The 23,873-nt window shown below is 29.4% G+C and overlaps 1 protein-coding gene across 1 annotated transcript; it reads right to left on the reverse strand.

The window, feature by feature from the left end:
- Positions 1–3,834: 3,834 nt before the first annotated feature.
- Positions 3,835–21,667, reverse strand: LOC115725433 (phosphatidylserine decarboxylase proenzyme 3-like). Its single transcript, XM_030654947.2, has 21 exons — positions 21,386–21,667; positions 21,166–21,245; positions 20,840–20,864; positions 20,291–20,350; positions 19,891–19,959; positions 19,242–19,334; positions 19,072–19,122; positions 18,831–18,914; positions 18,087–18,178; positions 17,697–17,852; positions 17,510–17,594; positions 16,802–16,913; positions 16,475–16,575; positions 15,201–15,248; positions 14,162–14,308; positions 5,473–5,568; positions 5,311–5,385; positions 5,111–5,203; positions 4,839–4,925; positions 4,678–4,728; positions 3,835–4,176 (listed from the first exon to the last, which is right to left on the reverse strand). The coding sequence occupies exons 1-21, from the start codon at positions 21,524–21,526 to the stop codon at positions 4,033–4,035; spliced, it is 1,890 nt and encodes a 629-aa protein (XP_030510807.1). The 5' UTR covers positions 21,527–21,667; the 3' UTR covers positions 3,835–4,032.
- Positions 21,668–23,873: the final 2,206 nt, after the last annotated feature.

Raw genomic sequence — 23,873 nt, forward strand, 5'->3', positions numbered from 1 at the left:
GCCTCCCTTTCCCAAACTAGTGTTGGTTTTGGTCTTGACATTGCTCCTCATAACTATGTTGGTCATGTGCTTCGTGTTGAAGTTATCTACTGCCCTGAGCGCACTACAGTGGAGATTGTTGAAGCTGTTATTGTTCGTAGGGTTGTTCAGCTGGTGACCAAGCTTGATTTTACCAAGTTTGAGCACCATTCTGATTGTAAAACTATTACGTAGGCTCTCATGCAACAAGAGGATTGTTACAAAAGACTATTAAACTAAAGGCTTTTTTCAGCAATTTCCATTTTGTTCTTTTTGTTCATCACACTTCTAACTGTTAGGTCTATTTTTTTTATGCATTTTCAGAGTCTATTTTAATGTGTATTTTTAACATTTTATTGTTTTATTATTCGAATTTATGCTTGGTATTTATTTTTAGGGCATTTTACAATTTTGTATACATTCTTTTAATTAATTACAAAATATGTGCAAAAAAACTTATTATCATTTTCTCATACACTTTTATATATAATTAAAAACTTTTTTTTTCAATTTTTATTATTATATATATGGTAATAATTATTGATTAGTATATATATGGTAATATTGGTTATGTTTATTTTTATGTTTACAATTATAATAAACATACTAATAATATAAAACATTTTATATATGTGTTTATTGGCTATGTTTATTTTTATGTTTACAATTATAATAAACATACTAATAATATAAAATATTTTATATATGTATTTATTTTATTTTCTATTAATTAAACATACTAATTTAATAAACAAAATAATAATATTCACATAAGTTTATTATATCACTCTACGTGTGTTATGTTTATTTTTTTAGTAATTTTTTAGAAAATAAATAATATATATATAAAAAAAATTGTTTATCTTTATCTTTTTCTTTGTTTATTAATTGTGTCGTGTTTATTTTTTTTAATTAAATAATTTTTGGAATTTATAAAGTTATGTTTGTTTATTTATTTTTTGATGTAAGAATTATACTTCAATAAAAAACTTGTTCACTAACTCATTAGAAAATAATCAATATATAAAAACAATAGAAAGAAAATATACTTATTTTAGTATAGTATAAATTGACTATGTCTATTTTTATGTTTACAATTATAATAAACATACTAATAATATAAAATACTTTGTATATATATGTTTATTTTGTTTTCTATTTATTAAACATACTACTTTAATAAACAAAATAATAATATTCACATGTGTTTATTATATCACTCTACGTGTCATGTTTATTTTTAGTAATTTTAAGTATTGATTTATATTTATATACATTAATGTTTATAATTTTGATATTGTATTTTATTAAAAAAAATCTTATTAAATTATAATAATTCATACTAAAATAGATAATAAACATTTATCTTTTAATAAAAAAATATTTAACTTGTTTATTTTTATAAAACCGTTTAATTAATTTTACGAAATTGTTTATTTTGAGGTTTAATAAACATATTAAAAATGTATGGTTTCATGTAATAAGTTTTCAAAATGTATAAATTTTTAAAATAATTTTTTTTTGCACATTTTTTGTAATTATTTTATTTTTGTTGTACATTTATGAAAAAAGCCCTTATTTTTATGTGTTTTCAGGTGAAAAATTGAGAGTTCTTTGTTTTTGTTTATTTTGGTATCTTTCGAGTCATTTTATGATGAAAATGATCAAATATTGAAAAAGAGAATTTCGACATATAAAGTAATGTTTAGGTACGGTTCCTGGTGCTTAAAAATTTAAAATTCGTAATTTTCAACTCCAAAAGTCGCGGCCCAAAGTCAAGAGTTAGGCTTTCTAGAAGAAAAATAAAGAAATGGTAAAAGTAAAAAAAAACTACAATGAAAGCCGCGACATAGCAGAGAATGTCGCGACATTCATTGATTCGCTGGAAGAAAATAACAAAAAAGGAAAAAAAAAAAAAAAGTCGTGATTGTGGGAAACAAGAGGAGTGCTGGGACATTCAAGACTATGTTGCGACATTTGCAATTTTAGGGAAACTTTCTCGTTTTTGGTCTATAAAAGGCTGTGGAAACTTTCTCAAGACCAATTTTGAGCATAAGAGGACAGATGGAAGCAGAAGACACTATTAGAGGACTCCAATTAGTGTTCTTTCTCATCTATCTCTATCTTTTATGTTTTTTTAATGAATTTTTGTGTTTTAGAATGACTGTTATGAGCTAATTTACTTTTTAAGGATTATTATGTGAACCGCTTGAATTTGTTTTATGGATTAATGTAATTATTCAATTTCTTTTTCTTCTCTTATTTCAATTCCATGTAATCTTATTTAATTTTGCAATTATCGACTGATCACCTATAATTGTTATCTATGAATTCAAATCAAAATCCTAAAAGGTGAGATTTGAATATGCTTTGATTGTTTTGGATAAATTGATTAAGGACAAAAGTACAAGATTATTTGTATGATTTCATGAGTTGCTTTATTTAATGCTTTCTTTGTGATTAAACTTTGTCATAGAAATATAGAAAATTTTCACAAAGATTGGGTTTGTAAGTCTTAACCAGATTATTTACTTGGAGACGTTTGATTGGGAGGAATGAAAATATAGGAATAGGAATGAGAATGGGAATAGGAATGGAATAAAATTTAAAAATGCATAAAAAAAAAATTGATAAAAAAATCATTAATTTTTTTTTCTTGTTACATTGGAATGATCATTCCTTTCTTTTTAAAATGGAATAGCCATTCCACCAAAATGGTAGAAAGAGCATTCCATTGTAATGCCATTCCAATACTTTAAAATACAACCAAACAAAGCAATGGAATGAAAATTGTTTCCTTTCCATTCTATTCCATTTCATTACCTCTAACCAAACGATACCTTAATTCAACTTATCAATTGAATAGGAAGAAAAAAAGTTTTGAATAATTACTTTAAAAATTAAAAAAAAAATAGTTGAAAATCATTATAATCTTCATTTTTCCCATTGTTATTTTTCTAATTTTTAATTTTTGAATAATTACTTTAAAAATTAAAAAAAATAGTTGAAAATCATTATAATCTTTATTTTTCTCATTGTTATTTCTCTAATTTTTAATTTTTGATTGTCTTTCTATTACTATATTTTATCTCTTGCTAAAAACCCTAAATTTTGTTTAATCAAATAAAATAAAAAATAATTATTTGGTAATTAATAATCAATCGTGAAAATAATATTTTACTATTATATTATTGAATTTGATTTAATTACGTATACTTACATACTGAATAACAAGTAGCTAATTGGTTAGCCACTTTTGCCCAGGAAACACAAACAATATTTTTTAGAGAATTGCTATTAGGCATCCATGGTGCCTAACATCCTCTCGATATGTCGTGTTGCGATTTACTAATGATACTCCCTAAAAGTTATTATATTAAATTATATAAAACCTGATTCAAAACTTAGTTAGACCAATAGCGATATTGACATATAGGAGGGTCCTAGGCACTACTGGTGCCCTGTAGCATTTCTCTATTTTTTATGCCTTTTTCTCAGCTGGTTTGCTGATGTGTATTAATGATCTCAAGACATGAGTTATGGTTTCTTTGAATAAACTAGTCTTCAAAAAAAACAAATAATAATAATAAAGACAACTTAGAACCTGTTCAGATGCAGCCCCTACCTTTGAAAGCTAAAGGAAGGTATTAATGCAGGCTTTATCCCCAATTAACATTTTTATCAATTTGATTGAACTTTTAAACACACTATTTTCATCAAAATTCATTGTTAGATCTTCGATTTGTGTCTGTAAAGAGCGCAACTCATAATCTTTATTGATATTTAATTCCTGAAATTTAGATTTATAATCCGCCCTCCACAACTTGATTATGATATTTATTGATATTACTGTTATTATAAGTATAGCACAATACATAACAAATACCCTAATTATAATAAAAATTATTGGAGGGTAGGAGCCAACCTATAATATATTATTAGGTTTTAGCCATTTTATTATACAAAAAACGGGAGGCCATATATGAACTAAATAGAAAATGAGAACAAGTCGATCTAATTTATGGCAAAAGTTTCCAAGTTTGGGAGTTCAACGTTGGAAGAGTTCTTTGCTACACCTAACTTCATCCCCACACACACCAGTGTCTCCAGTGACCTAGCACTGTTTGCTAAGAGATCCTCATCGATTGTAATCGAATCCTGCATCGAAACAAACCCACACAATTATAAGTGAAAGTATTTCAGATATTAATGTCGGTTTTTTTCTTTTTAAATCTTCATGTCAAGTCAGTCGAAAAACTCGAATATTTTAACTTCTTACAACTCTATTTATAGTTTAAAATCAGCACAATACATCCAGTGATCATTATAACTATCGCATTACAAAAATAAGTTGTATCCCATTCTTCATCTGTTTACTAGTTGCAACAATTGTCTTCTGTGTTGTTATTGTGTTAAGAACATGATTGTTTATTATTGCTTTTTCTTTTTTGTACTTTTGTTTTTCCAAAGACAGGAAATAGCGAGAAGAAACGTGATTTAGTTATCTAGTTAAAATAAGTAAAAAGAATTCAATAATCTGAACGATGAGGTTGAACTATAACATAGATCAAAAGTTTACATTTAGAAGAGGATGTTACTAGCTAGCTACAATTCAAAAGGAGGTGACAATCAATATAAAGAGCAGAATAAACAACTAACCTTTTCAAAGACACAAATTACGGTACTTCCACCAAATGAGAAATATCCAAACTGCAATAACATGTAATACTTATTAGGGGAAAAGTGCATAATACAATAATACAACCGAATATATGTATATATATGTTTATATTTATGATCAGAGAATCATGGATTTCAACCTCATCTCCCTTCTTCACATGGTCACCCGCTTTCTTTGAAAATGTTATGCTTCCAACCATAGTAGCTCCAATAGCTATAAATGCCACCTGCAACAAAAATTGGAACAGCAAATCCATTTTTAAAGAGTAAAAATAGAGAGGCCTAAAACAAAGTTATGGTACAATTTATACACCACGTACGAAAAGCAAAAAGAAGGAAGAGACATAATCATATATTTCAAAACGATACATAAATAAGGATGTTGAAGAGCCGAATGAATGCATCCACAAACCTTTCCAAAATCAGGTGTTGAAATAATTGACACAACTCGCTTGTTTTCAGTGAATACATTACAGTACTTGCTATTGACTGCAATGGGGTTAACCTACAAAAAATAAGAGGGAAATCAATGTGTAAAATATCAGGAAAACAACAGGAATGAAGTTAAAAATATATAAATTAATAAAGACTTCTACGTTTTCTTCAACTTACTGTGTATAAAGCACCAGGTATGTCGATAAATTTCTCAACAGTTCCAGAAACAGGGAAATGAAAACGATGATAGTCCTGCAACAATAAAATCTCTAAGATAAGAAATCAAGATTTGTATTAACAAAAACTCATGAGAAACAAGAAGAAAATCAAGATAAATACCTGTGGTGCCAAACGAAATATTACCAACGATCCATGATCAAATTCGTTGGAACTTATTTCTGGTCCAAGAAGACCTTTTATTGAAAACTTTCGTCCCTAGATAGAAGATGGCCCAAAGAAAAAATATATTGAAGATTCAGAATCTGAGAGTTGATAAAGAAAATAATAGGACCTCATACTGTTTGTGGAAACATAAGCATAACATGTTAGGTTAGGACAGAAATATGGTCCAGTGCATATTTCTGCAGAGTAAACAGTTGAAAATTAAAGTACACTTGAAATTTAAAGAATAAATACTTGGAACTAGGATGTGAACTGAAATATAGAGGACAAAAATGTAAAAAAATAGATCTGGAGGTGTTGAAATTAAAAGTACAAGAAATACGAGAAAAAGAAAAGTTGGGAGTATTTATTTATTTTTTTTTTTGAAAACAAAGTTGGGCGTATTTCATTCAAATGGATCTCGGCCTGTTTGACATGGCTTTAGAAGAGCTTTTTAAGTCTCAAAACTTCTTTAATATGCATAATCAATCAATATCTATTCTATATAAAGTGTGCCTATATAACAGAATTCTTAGTTTATGAGAAATTCATGGGTGACTTTTTATTTATATTAAAAATAAAATAGTTTATTATTAAAAATAAAATGATTTATGAAAAATTCATGTGTTACTTTTTATGTATACATAATAAAATAAATAAAATAAATCTCATTAAATCCAAAAAAAAATACGATTGGACTTTTGTTGTTGTACATCTACGATTAGGTTTTCTTTAATTATTTATTGTATTCCTTTTCATATTACAATTTGGACATTCCCATGGATTCACACATGAATCATGATATTCCAATCCGCACTTCTCTTTTTTCTTCTTCACAACTTAATAACAAAATATATAAATAATAATAATAAAAAAAAGAAGCGTGACTTTTATCAAAGTTCACAAAACCAAACATCAATGGCGAAAAAAACCCAACAAAGTTTATAGCTAACAAATGATTCTAAGTGCTCGGCATATGCATTAGTTTCCAAGAGCAAAGTTTTTTAAAGTTACGTAATAATTTACATATATGCTGCAAACACAATATACAAAAAATAAAGAAGAATATGGAAGAAAGAAGAGACCATTATTCACATCTAGAAAGGCAGTAGAGATAATAATAGAAACTTTTCATTTTTATTTCTTTTTTTTTTATTATTTTTTTTTTCTTTTTGAATAAAGATAAATATGAAATTTTAATTGTATAGAGTTTTATTTTTATAAAATATAGTACTTTAAAATAATTTAATAGTATTTTGTTATAGAATACTATCACTTTTTGTTAAACATGGTTTTCACTTTTTGTCGACACTACCATATTCAATTTATCAACAAAAAAATGGACAATCCAGATATATGCGCACTCGGTTAGAATTAAAAGTGCAAAATACAAAAATTACACTATTGTGACTATCATTAGTTTTCTTATCTACAATTTTTAGACAAATGTTATTTTCAATTATCAACAATTTAGAGATTGATTTTTAATTTTCTTTTTATCTTACACCCATTTAAGTAATGTTTCTTTAAGTATTGGAACATCAATTTTTAATTTATTTTTGGATTAACTTAAGAACATATTTAAATCATCAAGCTTTCTTAAATACTAATATATTGCATTCGGTATTCACTTTTAATTGACAACATTATAAACTATAATATTTAGATACACATAATAATAATCTCACCTAATAACTAATAATATTTTTTTTTTAATTTTTAATTGTATCACTTTCAAATAACATAGAAAAAAACTAGCATAAAATTTAATATACGTGCCTCCCACATAGCTTTTTGCTAGTATCAATATATATATATATATAGATATATATATATAAAGGGGAGGAATGAGGTGGTGACATGGCACTCTATAATCTCTCCAATATTATTTTCTCTTCTCTCCTTAATTCTCTCATTTTTTTAATATTTTATTATAGCATAAATCTACAAATTTTAATAAATTTTCAATAAAAAATATCTAAGCATAAATCAAGTATTTTTTTTTTTTAAAAAAAATACTATATATAATATACATTATTATGATTATTATTATTATTAATCCTACATTGATTCGCATGAAGTAAGCGTTTTACGAATGATGTTTGTTTTTTTTATATAAATTTTCAATTTTAAAAAACTAAAATATCTATCTGAATTTTTTTTTTATTTCTCTTTTCTATAAATTAAAACTACCATAAACAAAATTCTCAACTAGCTTAAAAATATATTTCTATCTCTCTCTCAATCGCTCTTTCATATTCTTTTTTTTTTTTTTTTTTTGTGCAAATTGATTTATTTGATTGTTTATATATATTTCTTGTTGTTTTTATGCCCTAAATAAAACTCATTTCAATATAATCAGATTTACAGAAATAACATTTTATGTTGCATGGTTCACATGATTTATTTCATGATTATATGTACATAATGTATGAATTCTATTAAGTCCAGAACATATGAATTTGTTAATGATTATAGTGTTGTCAAAACAGTGGAATATAATCTTAATTATATGTTCAAAAGTTTATTCCCTGATTTGTCAGTTCACTGGATTTAGATTGACATGATAATCAGCGATAGGTATTCTTACACCTTGGATAAGTGTTATGTCCTTTCCAGGGCATTGACAAAGTTTACCAGCATCGGATGTATGGAGTATACATCGGAAGGGACCGATATTGAACTTTGATTAGATATATTAAAATTTACCGTAATATCTATTCAATTCAATATCACCTGTTGATCCTAGATCAAATGATCTTAATCTTGATATGGTTAGGTTCGATCTCAAGAGTATTATACATGTTCTTTGATTTGTTAGTTAAGCCTACTTCTGGGTCAGGGTGATACGTACATTTTGGGAACATGATAGTATAATTGAGTGGGAGCGCTACCATAAATATGGAATCTATAACTTCTATAGGAATTTAGAAGTGAAACGATGATATCCTTCGAGCTTGGCTAAACAGAGTTAAATGGTTGAGATCTCATTTCACTTTGCTGAAATATTATTTATACGGAGCTAAGTGTTTTAAGGATAAAATACATTGAAAGTGTAACGGTAACTTAGTGTCTATTCAATGTAGATCATCTATTAGAGGGTCATTGATCAAATTAGGATTATAACAATGGATAACTAATGACGTATCTATATTGTGGAACATATAGAGCGTTCTATATACTGAGAGTGCAATTCTAAGTTCTATGCGTGGATTCAACGAAGAATTAATAAGTCAGTGAGTTTAAGATATAAATTCTTGATCTGCTTATTGGAAGCTCGGATATATAGACCCATGGTCCCCATACTAGTTGAGACCATACTGCTTGTAAGACTCAGTTAATTGATTTTGATTAATCAATTATAATTCTAAAGTTAGACTATGTCTACCTTGTGAATTTTCACTAAGCAAGGGCGAAATTGTAAAGAAAAGAGATTCTAAGTTTATTTATTAATTAAGAGACTTTGTATGTCTAATTAATAAATATATTAAATGACAATATTATTTAATAATTAATTTTAGTTATTAAATAATTAGAATTGGCATTTAAATGGTTGAATTTCAAAATTGGCGTTTTTGAGAAAATGAGATGCAGAAATGATAAATAAAACAGCAAAATTGCATAAGTGAGGTCCATTATCCAAAGCCCAAGCCGACCACTATTGTAGGCTTTTATCATTTATTTTTTCATTATTTTAATGTCAAATAATTCTAACTTAAACCTAGGTGGTTACCTATAAATAGATAGTGATGGCTCTCATTCACACTAAACTTTGTGAACTTTGTCAGATGAAAACTGAGCCTCTATCTATTCTCTATAGCCGAAACCTCTTCTTCTCTTTTCTTCTTCTCTAAATTTCGAAATCCTTGAGTGAATGAGTGAGTGCCCACACACATCAAGTGGTATCTCAATCATAGTATGTAAGACTGTGGAAAATCAACCAACTAGAAGGAGAATCAGCATCAAAGGAAGGAGAGAAAGAGATCCAGGTTCAGATCTTGGTGATGCTCTGCTACAGAAAGGAATCAAGGGCTAGAGATCTGAACGGAAGGAGTCATTATATTCCGCTACACCCAATGTAAGGTTTCTTAAACTCTTATGTGTTTATTTCATTGTTTTAGAATTCATATTAGGATGTTAATGAAACATACTTGTTAGTAAATCTAGATCCTGGTAAAATATATTCAACATTTCTCTCCCATCATCTTCTACTATTCTCCTTTATTTTTATGGAAATTGATCTATTTAATTGTATATACACAATTGTAAATTACAATCTTAGTTATTTCTTTATTTTCATAAATTCATAATTATTTCTCTCTTACTTTTGAGTGTGTTTATTTTCTCTTCTAATTCCTTTCTTATTGGTCAATATTTAGATTATCTTTTGTTTTCTTTTTTATATTTATTTTGTAGATGGAATTGCGCGACCTTTTTGATACTTGAAAGCTTATTTATGTGGCGAGAAGTGAGTGGATCAAGGCAAATAGTCGTGAAGCCAACATGAAAGTTCATGTTGAGTGCCAGTTAAGGAGAAAATATATAGAAATATTTGAGGTATTTTTCATATAATATGTTTATTATATTATGACTTAGGTTTTCATATAATATATAGAAGTATTTGTGGTCAATTTCAAGTACAACACTTTCATTCTTGAAAAAATGAAAGTTTATTGGCAAGACTATGAGAGTTAAGAAGGATATTGTTAAGTTATAAAATATTTTTTTAAGATGCTTCTTATTGATTTCTTAGTGTTTACTTATTTTCATACCACTTTGTATTATAATTAGTAGAGTGATTGTAGACGTTGTATTATTTTCATTATTTAACATTAATTATTTTTAAAAAAAATTTAAATATAAAGATTTTTAATTTAAAGATTTAAATCAATTTCACAAATAGATTAAGAAATTAAAAAATATATCTATATATCTATATATCTATATCTATCTATCTATATATATAAAGGAGAAGTATGAGTCGGTGACATGACGCTCTAAAATCACTATAAAGTTATTTTTCTCATCTCCTTAATTCTCTAATTTTATTAATTTTTTAATAGATACATAAATATGTGCCTCAATATTTTTTTCTTTTTTTCATATTTTTTAGTAATATTAAACATTAATTAATTTTAAAAAAATAACATAGCAAACACTATTATCTATTCTCTCCTTAATTCTCTTTTTTATTATTTTTTTATTCAGTTTATAAATATATAAATATATATAGGCTAGCATATCATACATATCATTCATGTATAACAATTCTTTTTTAACAATTTTTTTTTTTTTTTTAAATTCAACAAAATCTTAACCAAATATGATATATATAAATATATATATGAAAAAAAAAAAATCAAAACCGAGTATTATATATATATAAAGCAACGAATTTTATTAATTTAACAAAAAAAAAATAATATTTATAAATTTATTTTTTATAATATTAGAAAAAAAATCACACAAAAAATTAGACTATGTGTATATATACATTTGTTATTTTATTTTTAATCTATTTATCACTCATTTATATAAATCTTAACCTTATAATATGTAACTAAAACTCATTTATATAAATCTTAACCTTATAATATGTAACTAAAACTCTTTTTTATTTACCAATACTGTGGATCTCTATCAATCTCCATTATTGCTCTTTCTATTTGTCAATACCACCATTGTAGCCATATATGCATAATATATTATTTTTCTTTTGTATTATTCAATTTTTTTTCATGCATACTATATTGTTTTTCTTTTGTATTACTCCATTGTTGTTTTTTTTTTTCTTCTCCTTTAGTTATAGCTGCATTGTAGTTATGGGCAAACATAGTTTTAATCTAAATGAATTGCTTTGCTTGTAAGAGAAAGCATTTTTTTTCTAATTTATGTATTCTTTCTTATTGATATTAATTAATGTTGATATTTAAAATTATTAATATCGATGTTGTGGTTACATGTTCGGAAGATACCACTTAACAAAGAAACATGCTAACAATGAGAAAAATATTTTATTAGATACACATTCTAATTCCATAATTAATAATTCATGAGACTAATCTCATAGAGTATTTATTTATCATAATGAGTCTGATTGTACTTATTACATTATTTTATATAACTTAGTTTCTATTTGGTTTCCTTTCAGGTAGTGGAAAGACTTTTATTATGAAATCATTGCCTCTGAAGGCATCCCATACAATACAACAATTATATATGGTGTTTTTTTTATCTCCTTAGGGAGAGAAGTAAGTCTTTCTGTCCTTGGTTTTTTTAAGAATGTAAGTATAGATTTTTCGCTAATATAATACTACTATCTTATTCATGCAAAAGTTAAATAATCATATATTAAAATATTCTTAATTTATAGCTTTTCTCAGTATGATTTTCAATTATTATTTTTCTTAACATTTTGAATCCACCTAATAAAATGATGAATGAAGAAAAAATTAATTAAAAGTGCATGTAGAGATATTATATATATTTTTTGTGAGAAGTTTTTCAATATATATATATATTTTATTTTAATAATATGTAGAATATATATATATATATTTTAATTTAAAAATATCTAACAACTAAAGTTTCAAAATTAAAAAAAAAAATGTTATATATATTTTGATGACACGCGCTCTAAAATGACTTTATTTAAAATTTAGTAATAATTGTTTGGTATATTTCTTTTATTTGGTGATGACATCTACTTTGAATATAGTGACGACTACAAGATATGGTGATGACAACGATTTTGAGATAGTAGTTAGAGTTTTTTTTTTTTTTATAGATTTATATTCAATTATCTTTTTTAATATCTCTATTTTTTTGTGAGGATTTATCTATTTTTAATATTTTATTCACTATAACATTTGTATAAAAGTGAATAGTTAACCATTAATTTATTTTATATAGAGTAAACTTATTAATGATAGTGACGATTTACTTTGATTAGATACTTTTACAGGTTTATTTATGTATAAAAGTGAGTAGCTAACTCAATATTTAATTTATGTTGTATACAGGAACAAACTTATTGAGAATGGTTGTGACGATTATAAGTGAGATACGACGATGATAATGACTTTGATTGTAATGGTAATTACGTCAAATTTGGTGATAGCAACAGTTTTGAAATCATGAGTTTTTTATAAAATTATTAATTGTTATATTATATATACTTTTTGAATTTCAATTTAATTTATTCAATAATATAGCAATAATAATTTGATTAATTAAAAATTATAATTTACTAGGTTTAAAATAATTTGTAAGATATTAATTTTCTTTTGTATTATTAAGATTGAAAAAATAATTAATTAGTTACTTATATCATTAAAATATATATAAAAAATATCAAAATTTGAAATTTGATATATTTTTATGACTCAATCATCATTAAACAATATATAACCGCACGCGAAGCGCAGGTTGTTACTAGTAATAATAATAGGGTAGCTCAACACTTGTCGTGCTACCCTTTGATCATAAATCTTAGAAAGCAGAATATATGTAAAGTACATGCGCCCACACACACACGCAGAATTATAAGTGACCAAATTTAACCTGAGAGAAAGGTCCTAAAGAATAGAAGAAATGTTGAGAGTACTGATAAACATAAACAGTAAAATCACAGATTTATTGATATAAACCAAAGAATGTAATAGGAGTACATTGTTAGACCCCAGGTTAGATTCACTTAGGCGACCAAGGGAGTAAATTAATGAACAAATTAAAGCTAAAGGGTTTTGTTTGAAGTTCTGATAGAATAATCTTAGAGTAGAAATATTCTATCAGCTAATTCCCAAAATAAATACCAATAATGAATTTCTCAAATGATTTTTATTCTGAATCACGAAATTACAATATCGAGCTTTCGAGAGGCTCGTCTCTCCAAATTCCCAATCTTTCGAGAAGATTGGTCTCTCCACAAAGAATCTACTCTTATCTAATTCCAAGCTAAGCTAAATGAGGTTGCTCCCTCTCTATTTATAAGCATTAGTCTTGAAAAGACTTAGGCCACCTACGATTACAATTGGACCAATAGAATTAAAACACTAAGACAACTCAGCTTGTGTACATAAGAGACTAAGCATTTCATTTAATCATTTTGTGATACATAAGATAAGTCTTAGGCTTATCAAGTTCCCAGATGATATGTCCTGTTTGTATAAGTTCTTTGTCAGAGTTGTAATATTTTAACGTGCTATCTTTTTCCTTCCATCCCGTTGATTGGCCAAATAAGTAGTCTTAGCTTTGTGAGAGGTATGATTGAGATTGTATTTTTGGGAGACTTTAAAGTGTTTTCTGTGGAGTTTCCAAGTTTTATCGAAAGACTAGGTTGTACTTTGTTCTGATAATTTTTTTTACTGTTCAATAAGACTTTTCCAATTCATCTTCCTATTTTTTCTGAGTTGTGTACAAGTCTATCATACTTGACTTTATATTGATTATACAAAATACTATCAAACTATCATAGCACCCAGAAACATGTCATTGGTCTATCAGAAACGATTTTAAAAATAGCCGTGGCATGCAAACAAAAAACTCCAAAGGAAATTAACTACATGTTGACTATCACATTAATATGATCAATGCGATAAGGGAACATAACAGCCGATGAAAATATTTCAAGTGCAAGTATTGATACCTTAATCCAAAACCTTTTACTATCATCTACTGTTGTAAACGCCATCAAACGGCTATCTGCTCCACAAATAGCTACATCATCCCGTTCCTTGCAGGCAATTGGTCTAACACCTGGCTTCAGCTCTCGCACAAAGAATTCATTGAACGTCTGTACAAGAAAAGAATTCAAGAAAATGTAACAATTCAAATACAATCCTATGATTTTTTTTTACTCTAAATAAAAAATATGATATTCTATTGCCTAAGACCATGTCATAATCTATTTAGAAGTAAGAGTAAAGGAATTTATATTATACATATTTATAGATTTGGCCTAAAAGGGCCTCATCAAGGATCATGCTGATACTGCATATTTATGATATTATAGCACCATCTCCCATTTATTTATTAGTCAAGCCATTACAACATGTGGCACTTAAGGGCCAACCCATAGCCATGACTAGTGGACATGTACTGACAAGGTTGATTTTGCTTTCCTCTGAAGGTTTTGTTTCTCTCCAGACATGCCAATAACCAATAGCTAAGCAATCAACAAATGCCACACCATTCTACTGTAGAATATAAATAATCCGCCTAGACTTTTAGTTCTCAATCAATCATTCTTTCCAAAAATAACTCACTAGCAAAGTGACAGCCTCCTATTGTCCATAGTTACAACTTAAACCTTAAAGTCATAATCCAATCCAATGATTCACTAAAATAATAGAAAATGGAAATAATTGGTTGTATTTTTTTGTTTACCTAAATCAACAAAGAAAATTAAGATTGACTAATTAGAACACCAAAATCATTAGATAAGAGATTTGGATCACTAAATATATATTGATAATCATGTTGCTGAGCAAAGATTTTTGCCATGCAAACTTTGTTTAGGAAACTTAGCAACTATTCATGAAATTTTAACCATGTCATCTCCTTTTATGAGTAGATTTTTCAAAAAATATTAGTCAAAGTAGTTTCCACAAAACTTTGGCACATCATACTGGGTAATAGTCAAGAAAACTACGAAAGGAAGTTTGACAGAGAGAAGATTAACATACCTTAAAATGCTCCACAGGGTACTTGGCTTCAGCCAAATTGATTTGACCCTACGACACAAAAGATTAAACACAACATATTCACAAATGGGTATTGATAGCAGATGAAGAAAAGAAAATTAATGCCCTATCTAATTTACGACGCAATTTTAGATTAACAAAGGGAAATTTTCTGAATTAGATTTGATTCATTTGGAGGAGAAAGACTGATGATTGTTTTATTCACCTGTAGAAAAAAAGATAAAACTACCTACTTGCACCCAAAACAAAAGTACCCAAACTTAAAAAAAAATCATTCAACTCAATAGAGGATTCCAATGCCGATAATTCAAGTCATGTAAAGGATGTTCTGCATAAAAAGTGACCTGGGATTTGACAGCTTACTCAAACTTTTCAATGCAAGTGCTAATTCAAAATAACTCGAGAACTACAGAAATAACACGGTTTGAGAAAATTGTCATGCAGATAAACATACACTAATGAATGAAATGGACACAGATACTCCTAACATACTTTTTCCAGGATAGAAAATGGAAAGGAAAGAACAAAGTAAAAAGTGTGCCCAGCACATATGATAACAAACGAAGTAAGTGACGGGGCAATGGGACTGGGTTGCAATTTAGACAAAACTGAGAAGAAAAAAATAGTCAAATAAAAATCTCAAAAATAAATATATAAAATGAACGTAAATAACATACAAACAGGTTATTAAGGTTCTGCACAATAGTTTGAAATAAGAAGTCAATTCTAGTATTTATTAGGGTCGGGAAAAACTGACTTAATGTCTAAAAAGATAGTGATATTGTGGTTGAAGGTGTGCCTGCTGCTCAATAAAACAAGAGAATCTGCCATAATAACAATATGAGAAATTTTACCAAATTAATTTATTGGTCTGTAGTGAGCAATCATATGGTTCGTTCAGTGTAAAATATGGTTGATATGATTTTTAACAAATTGATTTTTTTCTTTCACTAAAGGTCTCCTAAATAAATAAATTTTTAGTGATGTTCTAACTGTGAGAAGACTAGATTTTACCACATACAGTCTATCTTAATACATGCCCTTAAACAGGCATGTTCTGGTTTTGACCATCTCTAAAATGTTTTCATTTAACAAACTTCATCTACTTGTGAGACAAAGGATCAAATATGCTGCATTTTCAAAATCTAGGCCAATTTGATGAAAACAAATTGATCATGTTGTTGTGGACTGCTAAAAATATGTCAATTCATGATCAATATCATTATTCCATTAAGTAGGAAATATTATAGACATGCCTTGAAAAAGTCAACAAACTTTGGTATGTCTTTAGCAGACTCCGTTGTATTCATTTTCTTCCCTTGCTTTTCAGAGATGCTCAGCAAAAATTCTTTTGCTCCTGCATTTATTTAGATAGTGTGCCAAAGTAAACAGCCGAGAAATTTGACATACAAAAAAGGAAAAAGACTGAACCTAGCTGTGCAAGCAAAAACATCAACAATTTTAAGCTTATAACAGATTCCAACTAAAGTTTTTCCACAAAGAAAATACAACTTCTTCTTTAATTACTTTTCAGGAATTTCAGGAAAAGTTAATCTTTATTGTCAGGATAAATTAAGAAGTACCTTTGTCCATAAGCCCAATCCCAAGCTTTGACTGGTATATAGCTCTCATTGACAAAACAATTTTGCTGTCAATTGTTTCTTCCACAAGCGTCTTTGTCCTCCGATCCAATACCTAAGACAATAAAATGTTAACAGGAGACTTGAATTAACTTATTTGGAAAGAAAAAAGTAAAGACATCCAAATATCTAGCATCATTTGCAAAGTAATAATAAAAAGTTAAAGTGATGAATGGAAAACTGTTTTTGCATCTTCACACCCTATCGCACACATGAGAAACATGTGTATTTTTATGTATTTGCTTTAGAGAAATTCCAACAAAGATTTAAATACAAAACTGTTCTGGCATTCGTATTTCTTAATTTTTTTTCCTCTTCAAAGCAATAAGCATTCCTGTTTTTAATACACCCAATAGGTTCTAAATTCCACTACTTTGAGTAAGTTGAGCTATGCCAGCATCAGCATATTTATCTATGTATTTTTTTATAGCATATATATGGGTATGGAGGGATTCAGAGTTGGGAAGGTTTCCTATTTTAAATATTTCTAATTCTAAACAATAGTATTTGTAACAATATAGCTCATATCTTTACGACAAACTCACTCAGAACAGTCGATATATTCTTTTAGTTAAGTAAAGAAAAAAAAAACACAAAGCTTTAAGACAGTCATTGAAATAAAAGACAGACCTAAGACCTAAGATTACATACCACAATATGAGAAGCGCTTGATCCAGAATTCAAACCAACATCATAAGAAGAGTAATGGACCCACTCACTTAGTTTGAACATCCACCTACAAATATAAAAGTTGGTGGTAGCAATCAATTATGTGACTTAATTGCATTCACCATTGCTTAAATTAACTATATGTTATGCAGTTCTTTCGATTTCTCACCCATATGAAGCCTGTGTATCGGTTAAAAATCCTCCTTCCATAACCTGGTTTCCAGTTCCTTCGTCAAAACACAATGTCAGATGAATCATGTTGTTCAGCTTATCAGAAACTTCAAGAACTTCACCACAAACAGGACAGCAAGTAATTAATGGTTCTCTGCAATAAGAAAATATGTAAAACCATTATCAGGTCCCATATTAATTGGAAAAAAAAAAACAATATCAGGAAGGACTGCACGTCTATTGACAAATAGACATATATGAACATATCTAATTCTAAAACAATAAAGGAAATTCCATAGCTTCCAAACATTATTTGTCTAGTATTACAAGGCCTACCCTACAACACTATCTAAACTCTTCTGGTTTAAAAGTTATTTGCATTAATTACTTTTCTTGTTGAGAAGCAAGAAGGGCAGCTAACTCATCCATGCTAACAACACCATCCCCGTTCTTGTCAGCTGCTTTAAACAATTCCTCTTTCTAATAAGGATGGAAAAAAAATTAGTGAATACAACTTCATCATTAAAATTTGACAACGAAAATATGATGAAATAATAAGGGAACCAAAGGACGTTCAAGCTCAGAATTAACAAGTAGTTAAACCTTATAGATTTAAATATAGGTAAGTGCTGTAGCTGATTGAATCACTTTAAAATGAGAAACTAAATGTTAAGGTAATGCATATTACTAAAACTCATTTTGAAGCTTTGCTACCAACAGATGTCTTAGGATTGGCTTGGGGTGTCAATTTCATCTAACCATAGCATTTTTCCTTCAGGTTGTTACAGTATAAATAAGTACAAAAATATGTAGCATTGAAGGCTAAGACTTTAATTTAAGATCTGTATTCATCATACTTAAGAACACAACAATGTGTAAATAACATTTAATTTAGAAATACAGTTTTATTTTTCTTTTCAAGTTATGAATGAGAGACGGGTAAGCCGGGCTGGAAGTAAACCTATGCAATAGAATTGTAAATCCCAGTACTTCAAAAACCCCAATTGATAAATCTGAGATGGAGAGAAGGACGAGATGGTTCAGTCTAGTAACCCCATCATGTAATCTTGTAATTTCTATAAAAGACAATTTCTGTGACATACAAGGTAGAAACAAGAATTTAAATTCAGACCTTTTCAGCTGCCAGTCGATTCCCAAAAGCATTAATTAAATCAGAAAACTCAGACAATGACAGCATCCCATCCTGATTATAGTCCTGTGAGAAATATAAAGGCTCAGATTTTTTTTCCAATTAATCTCTATGTGAGGAGTTTCAACTAGGCACACCATATTTAACAGCTTACTCAAGAACAAGTCAATAAAATCAGCAACAACAAAAATTGACAATTCTCAGTACATAATTCAGAACATACCACTATAGATAAGATGCGTCTTGCAAAACTCTTTTCTGTTTCAACTGGATCCTGTTAATTTTTATCAAAATAATGTGACAACAATAAAAATAGGATAAAGTCCCCATTGTATTAAAATAAAATATAGAACAAAAGAAAACCATTAACAAAACTTGTTACTTGTCTTGCACCTCAACAGAGCATGAAATATAAATCTTCCCAACTACCAAATCTGATGAAGATGGATTTAACAGGTCCAGCACCTCAGGGTCAGAATCCTCACCCTGTAAAATTATCAATATTTTATTTTCAAAGAGACTGAGACAATTAATTAGTAAAGAAACAATAACACAAGCTTGCAGCTGTAAACTTAGTCAATGAATTGATATGACCAACTCCAAAGGAAAGAAATTGATTTCCACTATTAAAGGCACAAGGAGTTACAATTGTTGTAGAATTTTGAAGAATGTTGTGACTGCCTCAAATATCATACTTCTTTAAGTTTAAAAATACACGGATTCATATATTTTTGCTTCTTTTAGCTCTTAGGCATCAAGAATTATCTTGAAATCCTAAACTTGGTAATATGGCATTAGTTGCAGCCCAGAATAATTAGCCAGTGATTTACTGGGCCAATCCTACAGTCACTAGTAGAAATCTTCATATGTTAGTCACTAGAAGAAATCATCAGCAAAATTTATAAGTTTATGCTGCAATTAAAAACCAACGGTACAATGAACATATTTACAGATAAATTTTGTTGAATAAAGTAAAACTCTTAAGTAATGAGATAATTGTAAATTGTAAACGCCACATATAATCAATGAAAATTTCACTTACCTGCGTTAAATATTCAAGAAGATTAATCTCGCAATATCCTACCAGAGTGTTGCTAGACACAGTATTAGTCTGCGATACACAAACAATGCGACAAAGGAAAACATAAGATGATCAACAGTTACAGCAAGCTAGTAAAGTCAAACCATTTTACATTTCAGATTCAAGTAAAAGGTAAGCTTCTACATATCCATTTTCAATAAAACTATGAAAACTAATCCCTCAAAAAGTCTAAAAAAAATTTATCCCCCAGACTATTTTCACACCAATGCCTTGCACACTCATATCCTGTAATCCTTAATACACCCACACAAAGTCCTTTAGTCCGTCATATATAATAGAAGTTATACAGGTATCACACATAAATTTAGTCAAGTTGCGACACTGTATTATAGATACATACCTCAAACACAGATATCCTTGCAACATGAGGTCCATCTTTTTCCAAAAGAAGCTTTTTTTCCTGCATATTGAAAGATATGGTTGCTCAATGAAGAAGAAAAGGAGAATATTCATCAATTTGGACAATCTTTTAGCATCCTATCGTATATTTATTTGTTCGGTATTAAACATAAATTTCATTAATCTGAAAAAAAGTTCAAAATATAATCAAGCCGAGCAATATGTCCGATTACTTACCAGTCGCATAGAAACATTTTGTCAAAGATGTTAACATCTTTGACAAAATGGAAAAATCCAACAGCATTTAACTAATAATCAATACTCTCAAAATCATTTCATAGTTTATCAACAAGTCTAAGCCACAATATAGAAGCAACTAAATTCAGGCAGCTAGTACGAATCTTGAATATATGACAGAAACAAGCTCCACTACAGCTCCTTAATCACAACTACCAATTAAATCATTTTCCATCATGTGTCTCAAATGGATGACACATGACAACACCAGTGAAAAAGATTAGGATAAGAAAATAAGAAAGACAATACTCACAGAATTCCAGACTGGTTTGTCTGTCCTGCATTATCAACCAAAAAAGCAAACGGGGAAATTAAACTCAATAACTAAGCTTAAAAATCTGCACACAATGAAAAACTTTGTGCTTTTATTATTATCATTGGACCGAAACACACAAAACCCGTTAGATGAAAATAACATGATGTTACTACATTATTCTTGATCAAATGTCCAATCTTAATCTTAATCCTATTCTTTGCTGCAACTGGTCAATTTTTTTTAAGCATTCTTAATACCATCATTTTCGAAGATTCACGTCATTCTTATACAATTAACACAATTTACATTTTCTGAAAACGTACTGATCAGATATTTGTGTACGGAATGTCTGTTCTCCAAAAGAAACACAAGCAAGCCACTTGTCCTTGAACTTCATTTCCGCCTAAAAGAATCAGACAAAGCAAATATTCTTTTCAGTTTCACTAAATTCTCCCGAAAAAGAAGGAAAAAAACAAGAACGATTAAAGTCAAAATAGATAAAAACAACAAGAAAATCTATTAGAATGGTAATCAACAACATACACTACGGAGAGTGAGAAGAGCTATTCCAGCAAAATGATCAGCGGTGAGAGGTTTATGAAGAGAAGAAGAGCTAGAGCTAGCTTTTCCAGGTCGTTGACCATGGCGAAAAGGAAGATGTAATCGAGAGCTGTCGTTCCCCATTATTATTCTCTCTCTCTAGATTCTGAGTAACACAAGAGTCAAAGAAGTTGAATATCCTTGTAGTAGTACTTCCATCCATAACCATTTTTATATTGCATACATAGCCGTCCACGCCACTTATTTGTTTATTTGAAAACAAACGAGGGGCAACCAACATTTTTATATTGCATACAAAGCTGTCAACGCCACTTATTTGTTTATTTGAAAACAATCAAGGGGCAACAAACATTTTTATATTGCATGCAAAGCTGTCAACGCCACTTATTTGTTTATTTGAAAACAAATAAGGGGCAACCAAAAGCGCTAGAAAAGGTTGGCAAGAAGGAAGTGGCTGAAACTGAAAAGTTTCGATTATTCTCATTTGACAACACTAAAGTTAAAATTCAATTTTGTATTTTACTAAGGGCTTTTATTAATTATTAGCAATATCTATAGATTTTTATACAGAAAAAAAAAAGACAATATAAATTTTGGAGAAAAAAAAAATATGCTTTTTTCTAATGAGACTTTGTCCTCTTTATTTATTTCCAATTTTCTCTCATTTGATAATTTATTTACATTCGAAATCATACTTCTAATGGAGGAGTTAAAAAACTTCAAACTCAAGTTAGTACTACACGTCTACACGAGATGCTCTTTGTTGAGATAGATAAACCATGGTTCTCTCTGGACGATTAGTCTTGAGTATGTGGTACGTGACTGTGAGTGTGTGAGCTTTGTTTGGAGCATTCCTGTGTTGTGTTTTCGTCGTGGGTATGGTGGTAAAGGTGCTCTCCTGATAGAAGAGGATTTGGATAATAATATTTCTCTTACGGGTGGTTTGAATGTGGAGGTGGAAGATGAATGGGAGTCTCAGGTCGAGGCTGCCAGAGGATGGCTCTCTTGTGGGAAGAGTGCTGGGCAGAAGACATCGCACGACTAAGTTTTTCAAATCAGTTTTCTCCAGAATTTGGGAGAAAGAGAGAGAGTGGTCAGTGGAAATACTTGCTATGGAGAAACAATGCACGGTGGTAGGCTTGTCCTTTGACGATAAAATTCTTCCAGAAAAAGTGTACAAGAAGTCAACATGGATTTTCCATGGTGGCATTTTGATTATAGAGAAATGGCCATCTAATGGTAAATGAAAAGAAGCTAGTCTAAATGATGTGGAATATTGGATTAAAATGAAGGGGTTCCCACCAAATGCTTTGACCATTAACAACGCTAAAAGGCTAGGAAGTATGGCAGGGAGTTTGAAATAGGTGCAATGGCTTAATCCGAATGTGATGATGATGAGAGATGTTGTCAAGGTAAAGATTAAATATCCCACCAACAGGGCTGCCTTTGTGGGAAGATATATCCCAAGCGAAGGAAGCAACGTGTGGATTCAGTTCAAGTTCTAAATACTCCCTATGCTCTGTTTTAAATGTGGTTTCTTTGACCATGAACAAGTGGACTGCGGGTTGGAGGAGGTTAAAACCAGACACAGTTCTGGTGCTATGGTGCCATATTATGGAAATTGGCTAAAGGAAGACAGTAAGGTCAAGCATTGCTTCGAATTCTTAATGGCTCATAGCATCAAGAAGCGGCAATGGAAGGTGGAAGGAAACAGTTTCATGAGAAGGTCCCAAACCAATGGTAATAATGGAGATCGCCCTATTATCCAATGTGTTTTGGAATAGGAGGTAACAGACAAGTCACCCAAGGAGCCTACAGAACTGCAGTCAGCTAGAGCTGAAAAAGTTGGTGAGATTCGAAGTTGTTGCAAAGGAAATAGATCATTGGGAGAAGACACGAGAAAAGAGGAGTTAACCTTAACCATTGGAGAAGATTCGGTGGTCCATGGGAACAAAAAGAATTTTGTTGAAGTAGTGCCTAGTCATCAAAAGAGGTATCAGGTTAAAGAAAACCAGGTTCTTAGGGGTAATTTGGAGATAGAAGAACGACTGGTTGTTCAAAAGGAAAAGTTATAGGAACGACGGAGTAGCTAATAAAGAAACGACTAAGGCTGGGAGTTTCCCCTCCACACGTGGATTTGAAAGTAATTTGTCTGACACTTGCGAAGGAAAAGAACTAGATTCATCGAAAGGAGTGAGAGAAGAGGGACGAGAAGAGTGGGCGCCAGAGAAGAGACATGAATGGGGGGAAAGAAGAGGACATTATTTCTAAAAAAAAAAGAACGCTAGAGGAAAGAGATGGCATTAGTGAGATGGAAATTGATGAGAGACCGGAGGGGAAAATAACTAATCGAGAAATTATTCATGGGAAGACTAGTGATGGGTCATCATCTACTAACACATAAAATGGAGGGGGTTATGCCAAAGGTTGGCACGGGGAAAAGAAACAACAAAGGAAGGAGTCCAAAGGG

This window comes from Cannabis sativa, chromosome 6 (genome assembly GCF_029168945.1).
Source record: "Cannabis sativa cultivar Pink pepper isolate KNU-18-1 chromosome 6, ASM2916894v1, whole genome shotgun sequence".
Taxonomy (NCBI): Eukaryota; Viridiplantae; Streptophyta; class Magnoliopsida; order Rosales; family Cannabaceae; genus Cannabis; species Cannabis sativa.